Source organism: Notolepis coatsorum (assembly GCF_963971535.1).
Source record: "Notolepis coatsorum genome assembly, chromosome: 6".
Classification (NCBI taxonomy): Eukaryota; Metazoa; Chordata; class Actinopteri; order Aulopiformes; family Paralepididae; genus Notolepis; species Notolepis coatsorum.
In genome coordinates, this window is record NC_140170.1 from 130,271,079 (window position 1) to 130,289,063 (window position 17,985).

The 17,985-nt window shown below is 46.7% G+C and overlaps 1 protein-coding gene across 1 annotated transcript in view; it reads left to right on the forward strand.

Annotated features, from left to right (window-relative positions):
* LOC311229667 (dedicator of cytokinesis protein 3-like) overlaps window positions 1-17,985 on the forward strand; it is a gene marked incomplete at both ends in the record, with an annotated part of 403,980 nt that overhangs the window by 46,937 nt on the left and 339,058 nt on the right. The window contains 1 exon segment of the mRNA XM_084315742.1: window positions 7,457-7,512. Coding sequence (XP_084171868.1) covers window positions 7,457-7,512 — 56 coding nt within the window.

Below are 17,985 nucleotides of genomic sequence, written 5' to 3' on the forward strand. Positions count from 1 at the left end.
TCCAACGTAATCCAGCATTGAACATGAACGGGGGGGGGTGACCCTTGTCGATGCATCCGTTATAACCGCTTGTCTTGCCCGAGTATTTAGACCCCACCCGCATGCTGCAGCTCGGCCCAGACAACAAGCCACATCTTTCAAATGGAGTGCAATAGCGGCCGCAAGGCTTTAGGCGGCGGTATTGGACGTTTGCGATCTCAGACCCATTCCCAATGATAACATCAGGCTGGATGGATGAATTATGAATGGATATAGCGAATACAAGAAATAACGATTAAATCCCGACTTTTCTCGGGTTTGGTGCCCAACGTTCTGCGAGTTAACCCGACTTATGTCGGGTCTGGCGTCCAATGTGTTAAGGGGTTAAAATCAAAATCAAACAAACATAGTGCTGAAAATATACACTTTGACTCCTGTTTTCTGGGTCTTTACTCTTGGCTAAATTTGAAAAAGAAATGCAACATTACTTAATACGGACTGTATTGATCAATCTATGATGTGAAATACATCTCATACCGGTACTGGGCAGATCGGATGTTAGGGCAGGGGTTGGCGGAGCCCAATAGCAGAACACAGGAGGAGAGAGAATGGAGCGTTTTAGGTTGGTTTTAATGTTCACCCCCAAGCAGACAGGTATACAGGTACATGAATGTGCAACAGGTATAGGAATGTGCAAGTAGACACGAGCAGGTGCACTCCTCGTGCTGCGCAGGAGCGTCCAGGTGGGTGGTGTCTCGGGAGCGGTAGTCCTGGGCACAGGGAGAGCAAAGATTAGGACAAGGCATGTAACAAGGACAGAGTACCAAGGCTAGGGTGCGACGTCGTACCTAGGTAGTTAGGTTAACACTGCGACGAGGGTAGAGCAGGATCCGTGGGCTGAAGTAGGAGTTCGTCGACGAGGGAATCCCTCACAGCCGCGTTAATTGATGTCTGACGACTGAGGGGTTAATGACTTGTAAGGGCCAACAAAACGGGGGGTGAGTTTTCGGGAAACCGATTTGAGAGGCAGGTCCCGAGACGAGAACCATCTGACCTGGTTGATAGTCGGGGGCCGGGGTCCGGTGGCGGTCGGCAAAGCGGCGATTCTGGTTGGCGGAGCAGCGCGGCCCTGGTGTCCTCCCATATCCTCCTGCAGCGGTGAAGGTGCGCCTGCACCGAGGGAACTGAGATCTCCTCCTCCTTGGTAGTGAACAGTGGAGGCTGGTAGCCCAGAGAAGACTCGAAGGGGGACTGACCTGTGGCAGCGGAGGACAAGGAGTTGTGGGCGTACTCGATCCATGGCAGGAAGGTGCTCCAGCCAGAGGGGTCCCAGGTCGTGATGCAGCGGAGGGCGGACCCCAGGTCCTGGTTGGCCCGCTCTGACTGGCCGTTGGTTTGCGGGTGGTATCCGGAGGAGAGGCTGACCGTGGCCCCCAGGGCCCGACAGAAGGCCTTCCAGACCTGGGAGATGAATTGAGGCCCTCTGTCGGAGACGATGTCCACCGGGATCCCGTGGACATCCGTGGTGGCGGAAGACGTGGAGCACCATCAGGTCTGCAGTCTCTGAAGCAGAGGGAAGTTTGCGGAGAGCAACAAAGTGAACGGCCTTCGAGAATCTATCGACAATGGTGAGAATGACTGTGTTACCGTGTGAGGGGGGCAGACCGGTGACGAAGTCCAGGGCGACGTGTGACCAGGGCCGGCCAGGAACAGGCAGCGGACGGAGGAGCCCGGCAGGTGATCGGTGGGAAGCCTTCCCGAGCACAGACGGTGCAGGCAAGGACGAAGGCGCGGGTGTCCTCCCTCATGGAGACCCACCAGAAGTGCCGCTTCAGTAAGGATAGGATACGGTCGATCCCAGGATGACAGGCGAACCGGGAGCCGTGGATCCACTGGAGCACCTGGGAGTGGACAAGGTCGGGGACAAAAAGCCGTCCGGCTTAATGTTCTTGGAGCCTGGCCTGTAGGTCAGGGTGAAATTGAACCGGCCGAAGAACAGCGCCCAGCGGGCCTGGCGGGAGTTCAGGCGCTTGGCCGTCTGGACATAGGCGAGTTTCTTATGGTCCGTCCAGACCAGGAAGGGGATCTCTGAGCCCTCCCGCCAGTGCCTCCATTCCTCCAGGGCCAGCTTGACTGCCAGGAGCTCCAGGTTTCCGATATCATAGTTGACCTCTGCCGGGGTCAGGTGGCGAGAGAAAAATGCGCAGGGGTGTAGTCTCTGGTCAAGAGTGGAGCGCTGGGAGAGGACCACCCACACCCCGTTACTCGAGGCATCCACCTCCACCACGAACTGGCGGGACGTGTCCGGCTGGACGAGGATGGGTGCGGATGTGAAGCGCCTATGCAGCTCGAAGAAGGCAGAGTCCACTTTAGCGGACCAGATGAAGGGCATGGAGGGCGAAGTGAGTTGGGTAAGGGGTGCAGCGACCCGGCTGTAGTCCCTGATGAAACGCCGATTGAAGTTAGCAAATCCCAGGAAGCGTTGGAGCTGCTTGACGTTGGTGGGTCTGGGCCAGTCTGACACTGCCTTGATTTTCTCGGGGTCTGCCCGGATCTGGTCGCCCTCTATTATGTAGCCGAGGAACCCGATGGAGGAGACGTGGAACTCACACTTCTCCACCTTGACGAACAACTTGTTCTCCAGCAGGCGTTGGAGGACCCGGCGGACATGCTGGACGTGCTCTTCCATAGAGCGGGAAAAAATCAGAATGTCATCCAAATAAACAAAAACAGAGCGGTTAAGGATATCACGGAGAACGTCATTGACAAGGGCCTGGAAGACAGCAGGGGTGTTGGTCAGCCCAAAGGGCATTACCTTGTACTCGAAGTGACCGAGCGGGGTCTTAAAGGCTTTCTTCCATTCGTCCCCCTCCCGGACACGTCTATACTTCCCACAAGCAAGTTGTCCTTTTGCGCGATCTGATTGGCCACTGACGTTTCTGGTCATGTGACATGTGCGCCCAATCGTGTGACGGCAAGTTCTTTGGACGGTTAAGCTTAGGCGCTCTTTCGAAGTTGGTTAAGGTTAGAGTTTGTCTTAGAGCATGGCGATAGAACGCCAGCCCTGATTCCAAACTCGAACCTTAACCAACTGCGAAAGAGTCGCCTAAGCTTAACCAGTGATAAACTAGGTGTTAGGTCGTTTGCAGGTTGTTCGACGCGGAAATGGGCTAAGACACTGCTCGTCATGCGATTGGGCGCACATGTCACATGACCAGAAACATGCGTGGCCAATCAGAGCGCAAAACGGGAACGCGGAAGGACAACTTGCTTGTGGGAAGTATAGACGCCTCCCGGACACGGACGAGGTGATAGGCATTCCTGAGGTCCAGCTTCTAAAAAATGGTGGCACCTTGCAGGGGTTCAAAAGCAGAGTTAATTAACGGCAGGAGGTACTTGTTCTTGATCGTGATGTTGTTGAGGCCCCGGTAGTCAATACAGGGGCGAAGGGAGCCATCCTTCTTGGAAACAAAAAAGAAATCAGCGCCGACAGGAGAGGAGGAAGGGGTAATAATGCCAGAGGCCAGGGACTCGTGGACGTATTTCTCCATGGACTCCCTCTCCGGGCGCGAGAGACTGAACAGGCGACTAGCGGGGAGCGGGGCTCCTGGGAGCAGGTCAATGGCACAGTCGTACAGGCGATGGTGTGGCAAGGAGAGAGCATGCTGTTTACTAAAAACAGCCTCTAAATCATGATAAATTGGAGGGATAGCAGAAAGGTCAATGGGTTCGTTGGGAACGTGAGAACCAGCGACCTCCAGTGGCGGCCGAGCAGGCTGTAGGCAGGAGGTGTGGCAGTGGGGGCTCCAGCTCACGACCGCACCAGTTGGCCAGTTTATCACTGGGTTGTGTAGCTTCAACCAGGGCATACCGAGTACAATAGGATTATGGGGGGAATTAGTGACGTGAAAAGTGTCGGTAGCAATACGGAAGCGGGACACTACGCCAGCATCAATGAGATTTTCATCAGCGCCTGAATCAACCAGCGCAGACAGGGGAAGCGACTTGCCATTGTAACACAGCGTGGCACTGAATTGCATATTGGGACCGGAGCTGGGTGCATAATTTAGGCTCGAACATGCACCCAGCATTACTGTCGAGCCCCGCCGTTTGGGTGGAGGTGAGAGAGGTCAAGTTCCATTGGCTCAGAGGGGCTGTGCTCGACGCGGGCAGCGAACCTGGGGCTAGGAGAGCGAGATGAATTGGGCAACGGAGGGCGAGTGCCGCTAGCCTTTTCACGACGGCACTCGCTAAGACGCATGTCCAGTTCTCTGGCTAAATTAATTAGCTCGTTCAGGGAAGTCGGTTTCTCCTTAGACACCAACTCGTCTTTTAGAACGTCGCTGAGGCCTTGACGGAATGCCCCTCGTAACGGATCATTCTACTCGGAGCCCGCTGCTAGGATACGGAATTAAATTGCATATTCGCTCACGCTGCGGTTTCCCTGGCGGATAGTGAACAAGCCAGCAGAACTATCCGAGCCCCCGGGAGGGTGGTCGAAGACTTTTCGCATGTCGTCGATATATGCGGAGAACGAATTGCAGAGGGAGGACTGACTGAAGTGGAGCGCTGTTGCCCATTCAAACGCAGGACCCTTGAGCAGACCTGACAGGTAAGCGATTTTAGATTTATCACTTTGGAAAGTGTGTGGCTGTTGTCCGAATACTAATGAACATTGGAAAATAAAGGCACGACATTTAGAGACGTCCCCGTCGTAACGTTCCGGTGCGGGGACATGGGGCTCTCTGTGCGGGCGCTCAACAGGTGGGATTGGCCAGGCAGCGATGTATGCATCAAGGCGGTCACATCGGTTGTCTCGCTCCGCAGAGCTGAGCGTGAGAGTGCCATGTTGGGCAGTGGTCTCTTCTAGTGAGCGTGTGTGCTGGTACCAGAATGGCGTGTCCGTTGACGATGGTCTGGAACTCCTCCTGGAACTCTCTCCATTCTCCGGAATCCTGTGATGCTGGACTCGACATCTGGTCGCAGTGTTCTGTTAGGGCAGGGGTTGTCGGAGCCCAATAGCAGAACACAGGAGGAGAGAGAATGGAGCGTTTTAGGTTGGTTTTAATGTTCACCCCAAGCAGATAGGTATACAGGTACAGGAATGTGCAACAGGTATAGGAATGTGCAAGTAGACACGAGCAGGTGCACTCCTCGTGCTGCGCAGGCGCGTCCAGGTGGGTGGTGTCTCGGGAGCGGTAGTCCTGGGCACAGGGAGAGCAAAGATTAGGACAAGGCATGTAACAAGGACAGAGTACCAAGGCTAGGGTGCGATGTCATACCTAGGTAGTTAGGTTAACACTGCGACGACGGTAGAGCAGGATCCGTGAGCTGAAGTAGGAGTTTGTTGACGAGGGAATCCCTCACAGCCGCGTTAATTGATGTCCCTCTGGCAGCCTGGGAATCCTGGGGTCGGATGCTGCCCATATAAGGGTGTGGAAGGATGAGGGGTGAGGAAGGCTTCCGCCATGATGGTGTGGAAGGAGGAGGGGTGAGGAAGGCTCTCGCCATGATTATGACATCAGGCTTGTATCATGCCGTTAAATGCGGTGACACTGTACCACACACAAACAGACAATGCCTGCCGTTCGGAATTCTCTTTACACCTCAGCTGGCATTTGCAATAAAATGTTGCAAATTTAGCATTTTATTTTTGCCATTTCTTTCTTCATTGATGTCACTGTCCACCGTTAAAACAGCCATATCTTCAACGCATCTCATAGTTGATTCCGTTGAATAGCCCAGTGCCATGACCCCGCTAACAATAGTAAACAAATCCCATGTGGGAGTCGACAATTACACACACACACACACACACACACACACACACACACACACACACACACACACACACACACACACACACACACACACACACACACACACACACACACACACACACACACACAGAGACACAGAGACACAGAGACACAGAGAAACGCACACACACACACACACAGGCACACTGCTACATCTGGTCTTCTTGCCTGTGAAAATGTCTGTTAGTTAACAGGTCAGTGCTTTCCGGTCTCCAAGGTATTATCCAATGCTACCTGCAGGGCTTGACACTGTGCAAACCGGAAAAAACGATTTAGGAGCACATGTGCGAGTAAAGATCCTTCAATGATCTTTTTCCTCCACTGCATAATGTCAGTGGCTGCATTGAGCAACACAATCTACTCAACTACCAATACCCGTTGCTTGGACCAACGTCATGTCACTGGCCTCTTATGGTGGACCATGCGGTCGCTGGCTAACAGCAGCAAATACTAAAACGTTTGGCTGAGCTTCACAAAAAGATGGAATACAGCAAAACGCAATACCAGCAGCAAGAGTATTTTGTGCAAGCAAGGAAGCACCTCCTATATAACAAAGCATTTGCTTCAACCGTTTTCAACATATTGTGGTCTCCCGTGCTTCGTAAACATTGCACTCTGGGTATAATATCTCCACCGCAGTCTGTGCTGCACAACCACTAACGTGGAGAGAGATCTGGCTATGCAAAACCCATGAGTATACTGACAGTTGACATTCGTCTTTTATATTAGAGGGACCCAAACAAACGATAATCCTAGATGCAAGTTCACAAAGCACCCTACCACGTCTAGTTCATCCCAAGACACCCCCTATTAAAGAAAACTTTAGCTATGAAGGGGAAGATGAGCATAGAGAGAGTGGATGAATGTCACTGAGCAGTGATTTAAGGTGAAAATATTACATTGTAATACATGTGATATTCTCACACACACACGCACGCACGCACGCACGCACGCACGCACGCACGCACGCACACACACACACACACACACACACACACACACACACACACACACACACACACACACACACACACACACACACACACAGAGAGAGAGAGAGCCATATAGCTATAGGCTATAGCCATACATGGTAATTTTAACAAAACAACTTAGCCTGCCTTACTGAGCTAACAGATTGCATACCTTACATGTATTGTTGAACAGTGCAGTACTCACTGTACTGTAACTGTGCTGTAGTATAGCACTGCGACACCACGTACATGAAGCTGGTTGACCTACTTGCCTGACAGTTCTACAGGCTTGTACAGCAAGGCTACCTGTGTTTTGTCAAACCTAATAAAGTCACATTTGATTATCATAGTGCTTTTTTCCCCAGCTACAGTACCACTTTCTTACTTTCTCTGTTGTGATTCATGCAATGATGGAAATATATCACCTTAGCAACCGGAGTCTGCCACTCTCTCTCTCTTTTTATTTTTCTCAGTATTCCTCTCCTCTATCTTTCTCCCTGTTTCATGACATATTTCTATGTATCTTTCTGTCACACAATCCAATTAATTTCAATGTTTCTATTGGCATGAATGTTGAATATTGAATATTCCTTCCTCCTTTCATTACTCTCTCTCTCTGTCTATATCTCACTCACTTATCTCTGACATTATTTCTCATTTGTGTATCTCTCATTATTTTCTCTCCAGGGAGTGTTTCCAGCTAGTTATATTCATTTGAAGAAGGCCATCGTCACCAACAGAGGGTAATTCCTTATCTATCTATCTATCTATCTATCTATCTATCTATCTATCTATCTATCTATCTATCTATCTATCTATCTATCTATCTATCTATCTATCTATCTATCTATCTATCTATCTATCTATCTATCTATCTATCTATCTATCTATCTATCTATCTATCTATCTATCTATCTATCTATCTATCTATCTATCTATCTATCTATCTATCTATCTATCTATCTATCTATCTATCTATCTATCTATCTATCTATCTATCTATCTATCTATCTATCTATCTATCTATCTATCTATCGATCTATCGATCTATCGATCGATCGATCGATCGATGTCTCTCTCTCTCTCTCTCACACTCTCTCTCTCTCTCTCTCTCTCTCTCTCTCTCACTCTCTCTCTCTCTCTTTCTGTCTGTCTGTCTGTCTGTCTGTCTGTCTGTCTGTCTGTCTGTCTGTCTGTCTGTCTGTCTGTCTGTCTGTCTGTCTGTCTGTCTGTCTGTCTGTCTGTATGTCTGTCTGTCTGTCTGTCTGTCTGTCTGTCTGCAGACACAAACAAGCAGAGACGATGTGAAGAGTATAATTCAAATGTTTGTTACGGTGGGTAGGTGTGTTAAAGCGAAGGTTATCCTATAACCCTAGTTATATGATTGGCGTAGCTGTCTGCTTCGCCTATGGGAATACACTCAGCGCCTGTGCGCGGCCAATGAAAATTTTTCACATGTACCTTTAATTTGCCCGACCATGCCCACCTACAGCCACTCAAAGCCCAGGTGTGCGGTCTACTTCTTCCTTCCTAGTCTGCATTTTCAGCAGACCAGCCAAGGGTCCTCAGGGCTGCGATTAAAGCAGACAGCTACGCCAATCATATAACTAGGGTTATAGGATTACCTTCGTTATATATCATTGGCTACGCTGTCTGCCTCGCCTATGGGACAACGGGCGAAGCAGGGCCGTAGCCCCGACAAATGCACCCCCTAAGGTCCCTTCACGACCATCAGAAAAACATGGGGTGAGGTCCGACCCCCTCGCTCCTCCTAACGAGGAGCGGAGAGAAGGACACCAATCATACGCAGTGGGGCGCAGTTACCCCAAAACGCACAAGGTGAGTAGATCATGCGAAAAACCGCAGTCTACCTCACCATGCACCCCGCCAGCCGCCCGCCAGCGGGATGCAGAAGGGGTTCCCGCTCCTTTACAGAGGAGGGGCCCCCGGCCATGGCCGCGAGACAGAACCCCCCCGAAGGTTCCGACGAGGCGTGTGAGCGGCGCGGGGAGCGGAGCGGGCGGTTTTTATGTGAGCGACGGAGTGGGTTTTAAAATGGGTCGGCGCGACGTCCGGAGCGAGAGTTCTCCTCCGCTCCAATCCACTCCGGGCCGCTCACAGTGGTTTAACACTGATGTAATATACATGTAGTACAATGCCAAAGCAACAGATGGCGATGTACAAACATGAAGGCCATTTTTAACCAATGAGAAGGGTGAACCGTCACTCACATCCTGTTAGAAAAAGTATATGACGCCATTGTTGTTGTCGTTAGCTTACATGCTAACGTTAATGGCAGCGACCATAGCATTGTGGCTAGGCTAGCTATAATCGCTTAGTAGAGCTATAAACAACGTTATTTAACATTGCAGAATGGGTACAATTACAATACGGCTCAATACAAACAATTGTTAAAGGATAACTCCACTATTTTGGGAAATTAGCTTATTTAACATCTTCCCTGGAGTTAGACAAGAAGATGCATACCTTTTTTGTCTCTGTGCGTGCATTTTAGCTTTGGGAATAGATGCTCCGTTAGCATAGCTTAGCTTCATCACTGGAAGTGAGGCAGGACAGTAGCCTTACAGTGCCTTACAGTGTATTGCAAGGTCTGACATTGACCAAACTTGATATGCATGACCTTGGTGGGCTCTAGGTCAACTCCTGAAAAGGGGGTCAATGTCAGACCTTGCAATCAAAAGTTAGGGGCGCACTGAAATTATGGCAAGGGTTATTAGCCCCCTAACTTTTGATTGCAAAGTCTGACATTGACCCCCTTTTCAGGAGTTGACCTAGAGCCCACCAAGGTCATGCATATCAAGTTTGGTCAATGTCAGACCTTGCAATACACTGTAAGGCACTGTAAGGCTACTGTCCTGCCTCACTTCCAGTGATGAAGCTAAGCTATGCTAACGGAGCATCTATTCCCAAAGCTAAAATGCACGCACAGAGACAAAAAAGGTATGCATCTTCTTGTCTAACTCCAGGGAAGATGTTAAATAAGCTAATTTCCCCAAATAGTGGAGTTATCCTTTAAGGGGCCCAGGGGGTGTAGACTGTTGTAGTTTGGTCAAATCAAGCAAATTGACATCATGCTCCAAAAAAAAAAAAAAATCTGCCGAGCGATGTGGAGCGGGGACCGGGGAGCGCTCGATTCAAGGTGAGCGGTGAGCGAGCGGAGAGCGACTTGGGGGTGGGGTCAACATGAACGATTAGCGGAGCGGAACAAGCCGTCTAGAGCGAAGAGCGGATTTCTCGCCCGCGCCGATCCGCTCACGGGCCCTGTGACACACATACAGCTCATCGTCTCATATCACAATCGTCTCATATCACAATCATTAAATTTTTACAGTAACAACGGCACAACATAAATTCACACAGACATGTACATTTGTTGACACATGTCATCTACAGAATGCCTGAGACGCCATATGCGATAGTCGGCTGCAACAACAACAAAGTGGTTGAAAACAAAGTGTTGTCGCGCCAGGTGGCAGGAGGGAGGGAGGAGAAGATTGTCCAGAGGGAGGGGGCATGGACGGGTGGGATCGGGAGACAGTCTTAGGCCCCCCCCTCCAACGCGCGTACTAGTTGGCAGCCGTCCAGAAAAATTCTTACGGCGCTAGGCGTACACACGGGAGGAGGGGTCTGGGTAGGGATTGGGGATGGGGGGGGGAGTGCCGAGCCAGATCTGGTGGGGGAGGTGAGATGTTGGGTACGGAACGCAGAGTCCCTGTTCTTATCTTGACTGACTCCCCGGCGTGGCCTTGTGCACAGACCTTGGGCATTCCTCATTCTGCAGCAGACTTGAGAGTGTGGGGGGGGGGTGCAGTAGTAGACAATGATTCCTGAAAGCACCAATTTGACTCAAATTCGATTTGTCGCGCTTTTAATGTCCTGCGCGACCCCCAGCAAGACTTGACCTCTCAATTGTTCGTCAGATGAATGGACAGCGAGTCTTTTAAGTACTTTATTCTTATTTTATTACCATTATTTTCTTTCCAATGAAAATGAAAATCAGAAAATAAGTGGTATTTGATGGAAAATATGAAAGTCAATGCTTGAAGACTTCGGAAATCAGTTTTTTATTTACTGTTCTGTAAAAGTCTTGTCGAATGTAATGTTTTGTGTGGACCCCAGGAAGACTAGTTGTTGTCATGCAACAGCTAATGGGGATCCTAATTAGGGTTGGGCACCGAAAACCGGTTCTAATTAGGAACCGGTTCCTAACTTCCGGTTCTGGAAGTAACATATCTGCATTTCGATTCTTAAAAAAAATAAAATAAAAAAATGTTACTTTGTTAATTAATACCCTAGTTACAGTACAGCAACCAAATGAAACTTTATCAAGTCAACTGAAAATGTGAATAGTATGAAAAAAAATTGAAAAAAAAAAAAAAAAAAACTCCTGCGAAATAAGCTGTGACCTGCACCTCAAAGAATCGGAATCGAGAATCGTTCAGAACAGGAATCGATATGGAGAATCGGAATCGGAACCGGAATCATTCAAATCCAAACGATGCCCAACCCTAATCCTAATAAACTCAAACTCTAATGGGTAGGGATGCCCCGATCGATCGGCCAGCGATCGGTATCGGCCGATATTCAGTATAAATATGAGATCGGTGATCGGTGATAATGCTTTATTTTCGCCGATCGTCAAATCCGATCGAAAAACATGATCCAATTCTTAGCGGAGATCTCACTGCTGACTTCTCTCTCAGACACACAGCTGCCTGCAGCGTACGGCCTCTCCTCCTCCCCAGCCCCTCCCGCACTCGTGTAAACAAGAGGCTCCTATGCCTCGCAGTCTGCTATAGTCTGGTGCATGCGACATGAGCTAACGTTGGCTACCTACCGAGCTAACGTTACTGTTTAAACTAAATGACCCAGTGACTACATGAGGCATTGTCTAACGTTATCTAGCTGGCTAGCTACTGATAGCTGCTGATATCAACAAATGCTCCAGCAATAGTCGAGTGCATGATAAGTTACCTCCGTTGACTCGGTAGCTCACGTTAGCTCACGTTAGCTCTAAACTAAATAGTTCACTGAGGCGTTGTCTTAACGTTATCTAGCCGGCTAGCATTAGAGACAGATAGCTCCTGATATCAATGTCTTATAACATTGATTCGATGCGTATTCGAGCTGAGGGCATGCTGAATGTGATTTATACCAATAGGGTCCAGCTGCAGCGCCGGAGAATCCTGGCCGTAGCTGGAGGCTACTCGAGTACACACAGACAGTTTGCAGGTAGCGAGCATTTTGACTTGTTGCATGGTGGCGATGTCTCGCAGATAATACAACTACAAGTATGATTATATAATATATATTTTTATAAAAAAAAAAAAATATATATATATATATATATATATATATATATATTTTTGTATACCAAAAACGATCGATATCGGATCGGTATCGGCCGATATGGCTCAAGATGATCGGTGATCGGTATCTGTGGCAAAAAACGTGATCGGGGCATCCCTACTAATGGGCTTCGCTCTACCAGGTAGCTAGCTAGTCAAACACACACACTGGTTGAGGTTACTAGCTAGCTAGCAAATGTCAGCAAACCGCTAGCTAACATAAAGAGTGACCTGTAATTCAATGCAGCGAAAATGAAGAGAAGGTGATGATTAGAAATATGTTTTATTGTATTGAGTGGTAGAAGTAAAGACATGTCTAACATATCCTTTGTTTGAACAACCTACTGGAAAGGTCTGCCACCAATGACATACTCGGTCGGTGATATTTACACACTCACTCAGCCTACCTGCATCATGCACCACTGACTGCGTGCTGGGGGTGGGAGGTAGTTGATCAAACCATTGTGAGCGAAAATGCGCGGGGGGGTCACAATCTTTGGAAACTTAAAAACTTGCTATTAACACATTCGGGGCCATTGGGATGAGTCTAATACATCTTTAGAGGACCGGCAAATGTAAACAGACGTGGGGCTGTTTGTAGAGCTAAATCTATACTTTATAGTATTGCTATCTGTCCATTCTCATTGTCAATTGAGTCCATAAACCGTCCCTTCAAAATGGCTTAAAGAAGAAAAAAATGCATCAATACGTTCTCATTTTATAGCGCCGTGAATATAAGCGTTATATGGGATTTGTATATTTCCTGGAAGGCTAGATATAGGGCTAATAGCTACTAATGTTATATCCAATGGCATTTCCGTTATACAGATGCTACAGTTAAAACTCAAACTGCATATGATTGGCACGATCCTCAAGCATGTATGCATGAAAGGGGGGGGGGGGTGGGGGACGTCGTTTCTTATTATTGATTACCAATAACCGTGTTCGTCTAAGTAGCCACATAGGCCGATCGCCTGGATGGCTATCAAAACAATGCCCGATCGGGTTGTACTTTACGTGAAAAAGATCTTACCATGAGCCGGTTGGATCCCCCCGAGCATTTCCCCGTTAACGATCGCCATCTGGTAGATCGATATGTCCATTGGCTGATGATAAATCCCCTTATTGCATAGTGAAATCCGCGCTCCAAAAGGTATTCCGTGGAACAGACAATAGCTATCGCTTCAGATGAGTAGAAAACTACATTAGAGATCCAAAAAAAAAAGACAACTTCTGCCACAGGGAACACTCTATTATCGCGATAGCGCCCCTAAGAGGATCTGGCCGGTATTGCACTTTCTCGAATTCAAAGAGTAGGGTACATCTGCGGTGCAGCTCGGCAACCTTGAATAGGTTATTAAAATGGAATAAAAGCCAAAACAACTTGCCACGGATATATCCGTGATTCTGTCCACAACGGGTGGAATCGAAACACGGAGATCTCCGTGGTCGGGCGGGATTGTGTTAAGGCTCTATAATCAGCACAAGTTCTAGTTATGTTTACAATGATATATTGGGGGGGACATGTCATATTTTTCATATGATCAAAAAGTGGGGGTGCAAAAGCACACGTTTGCTCCCCCAAGTTCAATTGTGGGGATGCACCTGCTCCGTTTGCTCCATTGCTCAGGCGCCCGTGTATATATATACATACATTCATACATTGTGAGCCACCTTGATGTGTGCAAAACTGTTTAGATTCTGTGAGATTAAAAAACAAATCACCATTGATGTGAAAATGGGTAATTTGAAACCTGTTAAGCCTTAAGGTCCCCCTATAGGGGGACCCTGCTTTTCTTTATCATAAATCGATCAATAGAGACCGTATTAGATCACCTATTATCATATCATGGGGTATCATTGGAAAGCCACACTCATTGGCTACAACCCTGTGCAAAGAATTTCGAGATCGCCAAATGATTGACGGAGCTAGAGCCCCGGGAGTCGGGGGTGGTAATGTGTACTTTTGCGTACTTTGGGGCACGCCTCACATATCGGCATGTAACTCGAGAACCGCTGAACGGATTTTGTCACCTGAAAGGGCAATCGACAGGCAACAGATAGGGCTTTAATTCTATCTATATATTGTATTAAAAGAAATGCACACCTGAGCCACTAGAGGTCGGCAAAGAATCGTCCACATGTGGGCCCTTGGATGTTAAGAGGTCAATGTTTTTAAATATTTCTTTTTGTAGCCAAGAGTAAAGACCATAACCCTATCAAAAACAGTAGTCAAAGTGTATATTTTAATTTTTACCGATGTTTTATACGATTTATCGGAAATACAAATGTATCTGAAAATGCTAATTATCGTAAAAACCGCAAGGAAATGACTAAATCCAGATTCAACCCTGCCATTGGAAAGAGGAGCATTTTCCCTATCCATAGATGTATGATTTGGCCATAATAAGGCCAAGGTCAAGTTCAAGGTCAAATATGAATTTATAATTAAAATCGATTATCATTAATTACTGTATCTACAAATCCTTCTGTTTAATTATCTTCCCGCGGTTCATTTGCTTAGATTTTTTTTTACACATAATCTCAATAAGGTGGTGAATGAGCTCAGTGAGCATTTTCTCCTACCCGTATCAATTTTTTATCAAAGATGCAAAAATCATGAATCATAATTTATATTCTCCTTTGTTTCATCACAATTTACTCAAGCCTAGTAGACACAATATTGATGACACTGGAATACATACCCCCAGGTCCCTAGATGTTCCTAGATACCAAGAACATGCAAATTGACCTTGCAGAAGTGGAGCAATCTTCCATTTACTTAGGCATGTACCTTTAGGCGAAATACGGCTTACAGCTTATCAGGTTAAATCTCACATGAAATGTGTCAGGTTCAGTTGTTTTGTTTTGTTTCTAAATGTAAATAAGGAATGAAGTGCCTCGTTGCTGATTCCCTTCCAAGTACAAGAGTACATATTTTAATATATTAGCATAATGATTTCAATAGCTTCTTCTTTTTTTCTCTCAAATTAATCAGAGTTAGCAACCATATCCCGATTTGCATAAGACTGTTTTTATTAAAAAAAATATTAATTAATGGCAGGGAGAGCTAAATTAATTGGAATTAGTTTACTGTTTCAATCATGCCTTCCAGGCAGTGGTAGACAAAGACTTGCAGTTGAGTAGATTTTTCATCATGTGGAAAGGTTGGTTGTAAGACTTAGGATAAATATAGTATAGTGGTAGATTGCAGGTCAAACCAGTGTACTGGGCATTTTGGTTTAGCATCTAAGCATGAAATCAGGGAACAAGTTGAATTATGCTGGTAGCTAACTGCACTTTGTGTCACTTCACTAGTCCAATAAGTCTGTGTTGAAACCAACAAAAGGTTCTCTTTAGCACCAAAAGTGGTTCTTGGTCCATTGTCATAAGGGGACCTTTAGTGGTTTACATTACATTTCGTGCAGACCTAGAGCCCAAGGGGTGCTTGAGCACCTGCCCTTTTGAGCCTCATAAAAAAGTGTCCCTTTCCAAAAAAACTATTTTATTTTTAAAAATTTTAAATTTTATTTTTACCATTACGCATATAGACTGTCCTTCCAACTGAAAAATGTCAGGATAGAATAAAAATATTAGGTAAAGAGAGAGAGATGCCCCGTATTCCATTGCAGTTTGCATGGCCTCACTGTGCCTCTCCGCGGACCTATATATTTTATGCATAGCGTGGGTGGTAATGATGATGATGATAGAAACCGCTGTGGCACATACAGTTGAATGCTGGTATTACACTCATTGAGGGACACGAAGAAGTCAAGTCCGATGGGATTTGGGAATCTAAAATACAAATCGGGATTGGAATAAAAAATGCATTTATATTAAACAATACAGAATATACAGCACTTCTTGGGGTCTGTAGGGTAAGCACTTATTCCCTCCCCCCTGAACATTTATGGAGATGTATGGGCCTTTTAAGTCAGTGATAAAAGTGTCTTTCAAGGATAAGTGAGCTCCTGCACTGATTATTATAGTTCAATATTACATGGCGTTTTAACATTCGCCAAAATGCTTGATTGTGATTGGTCAATTAGCGCTCCGTTGCCCCTAGCAGCGGTCAATTATTTCTCGATAATTCACCGCTGCTAGGGGCAGCGCGCAATAATGACCACTGCTAGGGGCAACAGAGCGCTATTGACCAATCACAATCAAGCATTTTGATCGCAGTCACGAAAGCTAAGCTTTATATGCACAGCTGCACTACATCAGGTGCAATCAAGTCCACACACCTGCCGATGACAGAGGAGCAACAGAACAACTGCGTCTGCATTTGATCTCGTCTTGTCGATGGTGTAAAATGAATTACGTTATTGTTAGTAAGTTAGCCCTGTAATAAGCGGGATAATGTATAGCTATACTCTGTCATTGTCGCAAAATAATTGACCTTCACTGCGTTTAGAACACCTCGGCGTAGCGCCTCGGTGTTCCAGAACGCAGTCTCGGTCAATTATTTTGCGACAATGACCTCGTAGCTATACATTATCCCTTACATATTCAATATTTGATCACCAAAACCCCCCAAAAAGCATAAAAAGGGGGCCCGCCCGAAAAGGGCCCTTAAAAATTGGGTTTGCGCGCTTCGCACGCTCGGTTAAAATACACATAGGTATAGTGCCCTTTTCAGCCTTTGAGCACCTGCCCCTCTAAAGTCCTGTGCACGTCCCTGCATTTAGTCATTTAGCTGACGCTTTTATCCAAAGCAACTTACAAGTTCTGTACGACAAGTCATCAGGAAGGGCACTGTAGAAGCCAATTTAGGACTTAGGAATGTCATGTGAGGAATGTCAGAATGTTAGGAATGTCATGTGACTACTTAGCGTCAGCTGGGTAGCAGGCAGCGGCAGTTTTGTGAATGAAACCAGGGTAGTGGGTAGCGTTATAGTTTTTTGACCGTGCGCGTTCAGACGCGTTAATGACCTACTCTGCTTCAATGGTGTGCGAAACTCAAAGACTGGCGTCGGATTACACCTACATTTGTCAAAAAACTGGCTACGGAGCTTGTTAACACTGCACCGGACTTGGAACTGGATGGATGGATCCGATCGAGAGATAACAGCATGAAGTAGGAAAACAGCCAATCCATTGACTCTACGACAAGGTAATGAGAAGCCTTCATGTTGTATACTGCCTGCCCGAAACGAGGCGAAGACAGAAGGCTGCGGCTACGGCCAATGAATAAATATGAATATTATGAATATTCATTATATTATGAACGTGACAGAATGACACAAAAGTGACAGTTCCCCTGCAGGCAAACTCACGTCGCAAACTTAACTCAACCAAGCAGAGTGCGTCATAATATTAGAAGTTGCTTTGATCTAAGAATAAGAAAAGTGACTTTTAAGTTAAAGGTGCTTTTGAACACTGCAAACTAATGAGTCACTCTGCAATTGTTACGATGGATGAGGGAAAGGAGCATGACGTGGGAAATCCCAAAGAACAGGGAAGGTCACGTAAATTAACTGAAAAAGGATTGGAGTATAAGTTGCAAAAATGCATTGGACTAAGAAGACAAAGGCTGCGAGACCTGTCTAATAAAATGAATATGATGGAGTCATTAATGGAGGACGTACAAAATGTACGACACGTCCAAGAAGGGATGGAAAATGACTTTGCTAATGTATTAGAGGAATTCAACTGTCTTAATAAAGAAGTGACATGCCTATTATTCGAGGAGGAACAAGCACGTGACCAAGATAGTTGGTTCGAGCCTAAAATGGCACCCATCAGACACTTTATGAAAACTACAAAACAATGGATTGCAGCTGTGTACATATCACATCAGGTGGAGGATCAGCATAAAGAGGACGTTCAGCCACAAAAAGAGCCTGA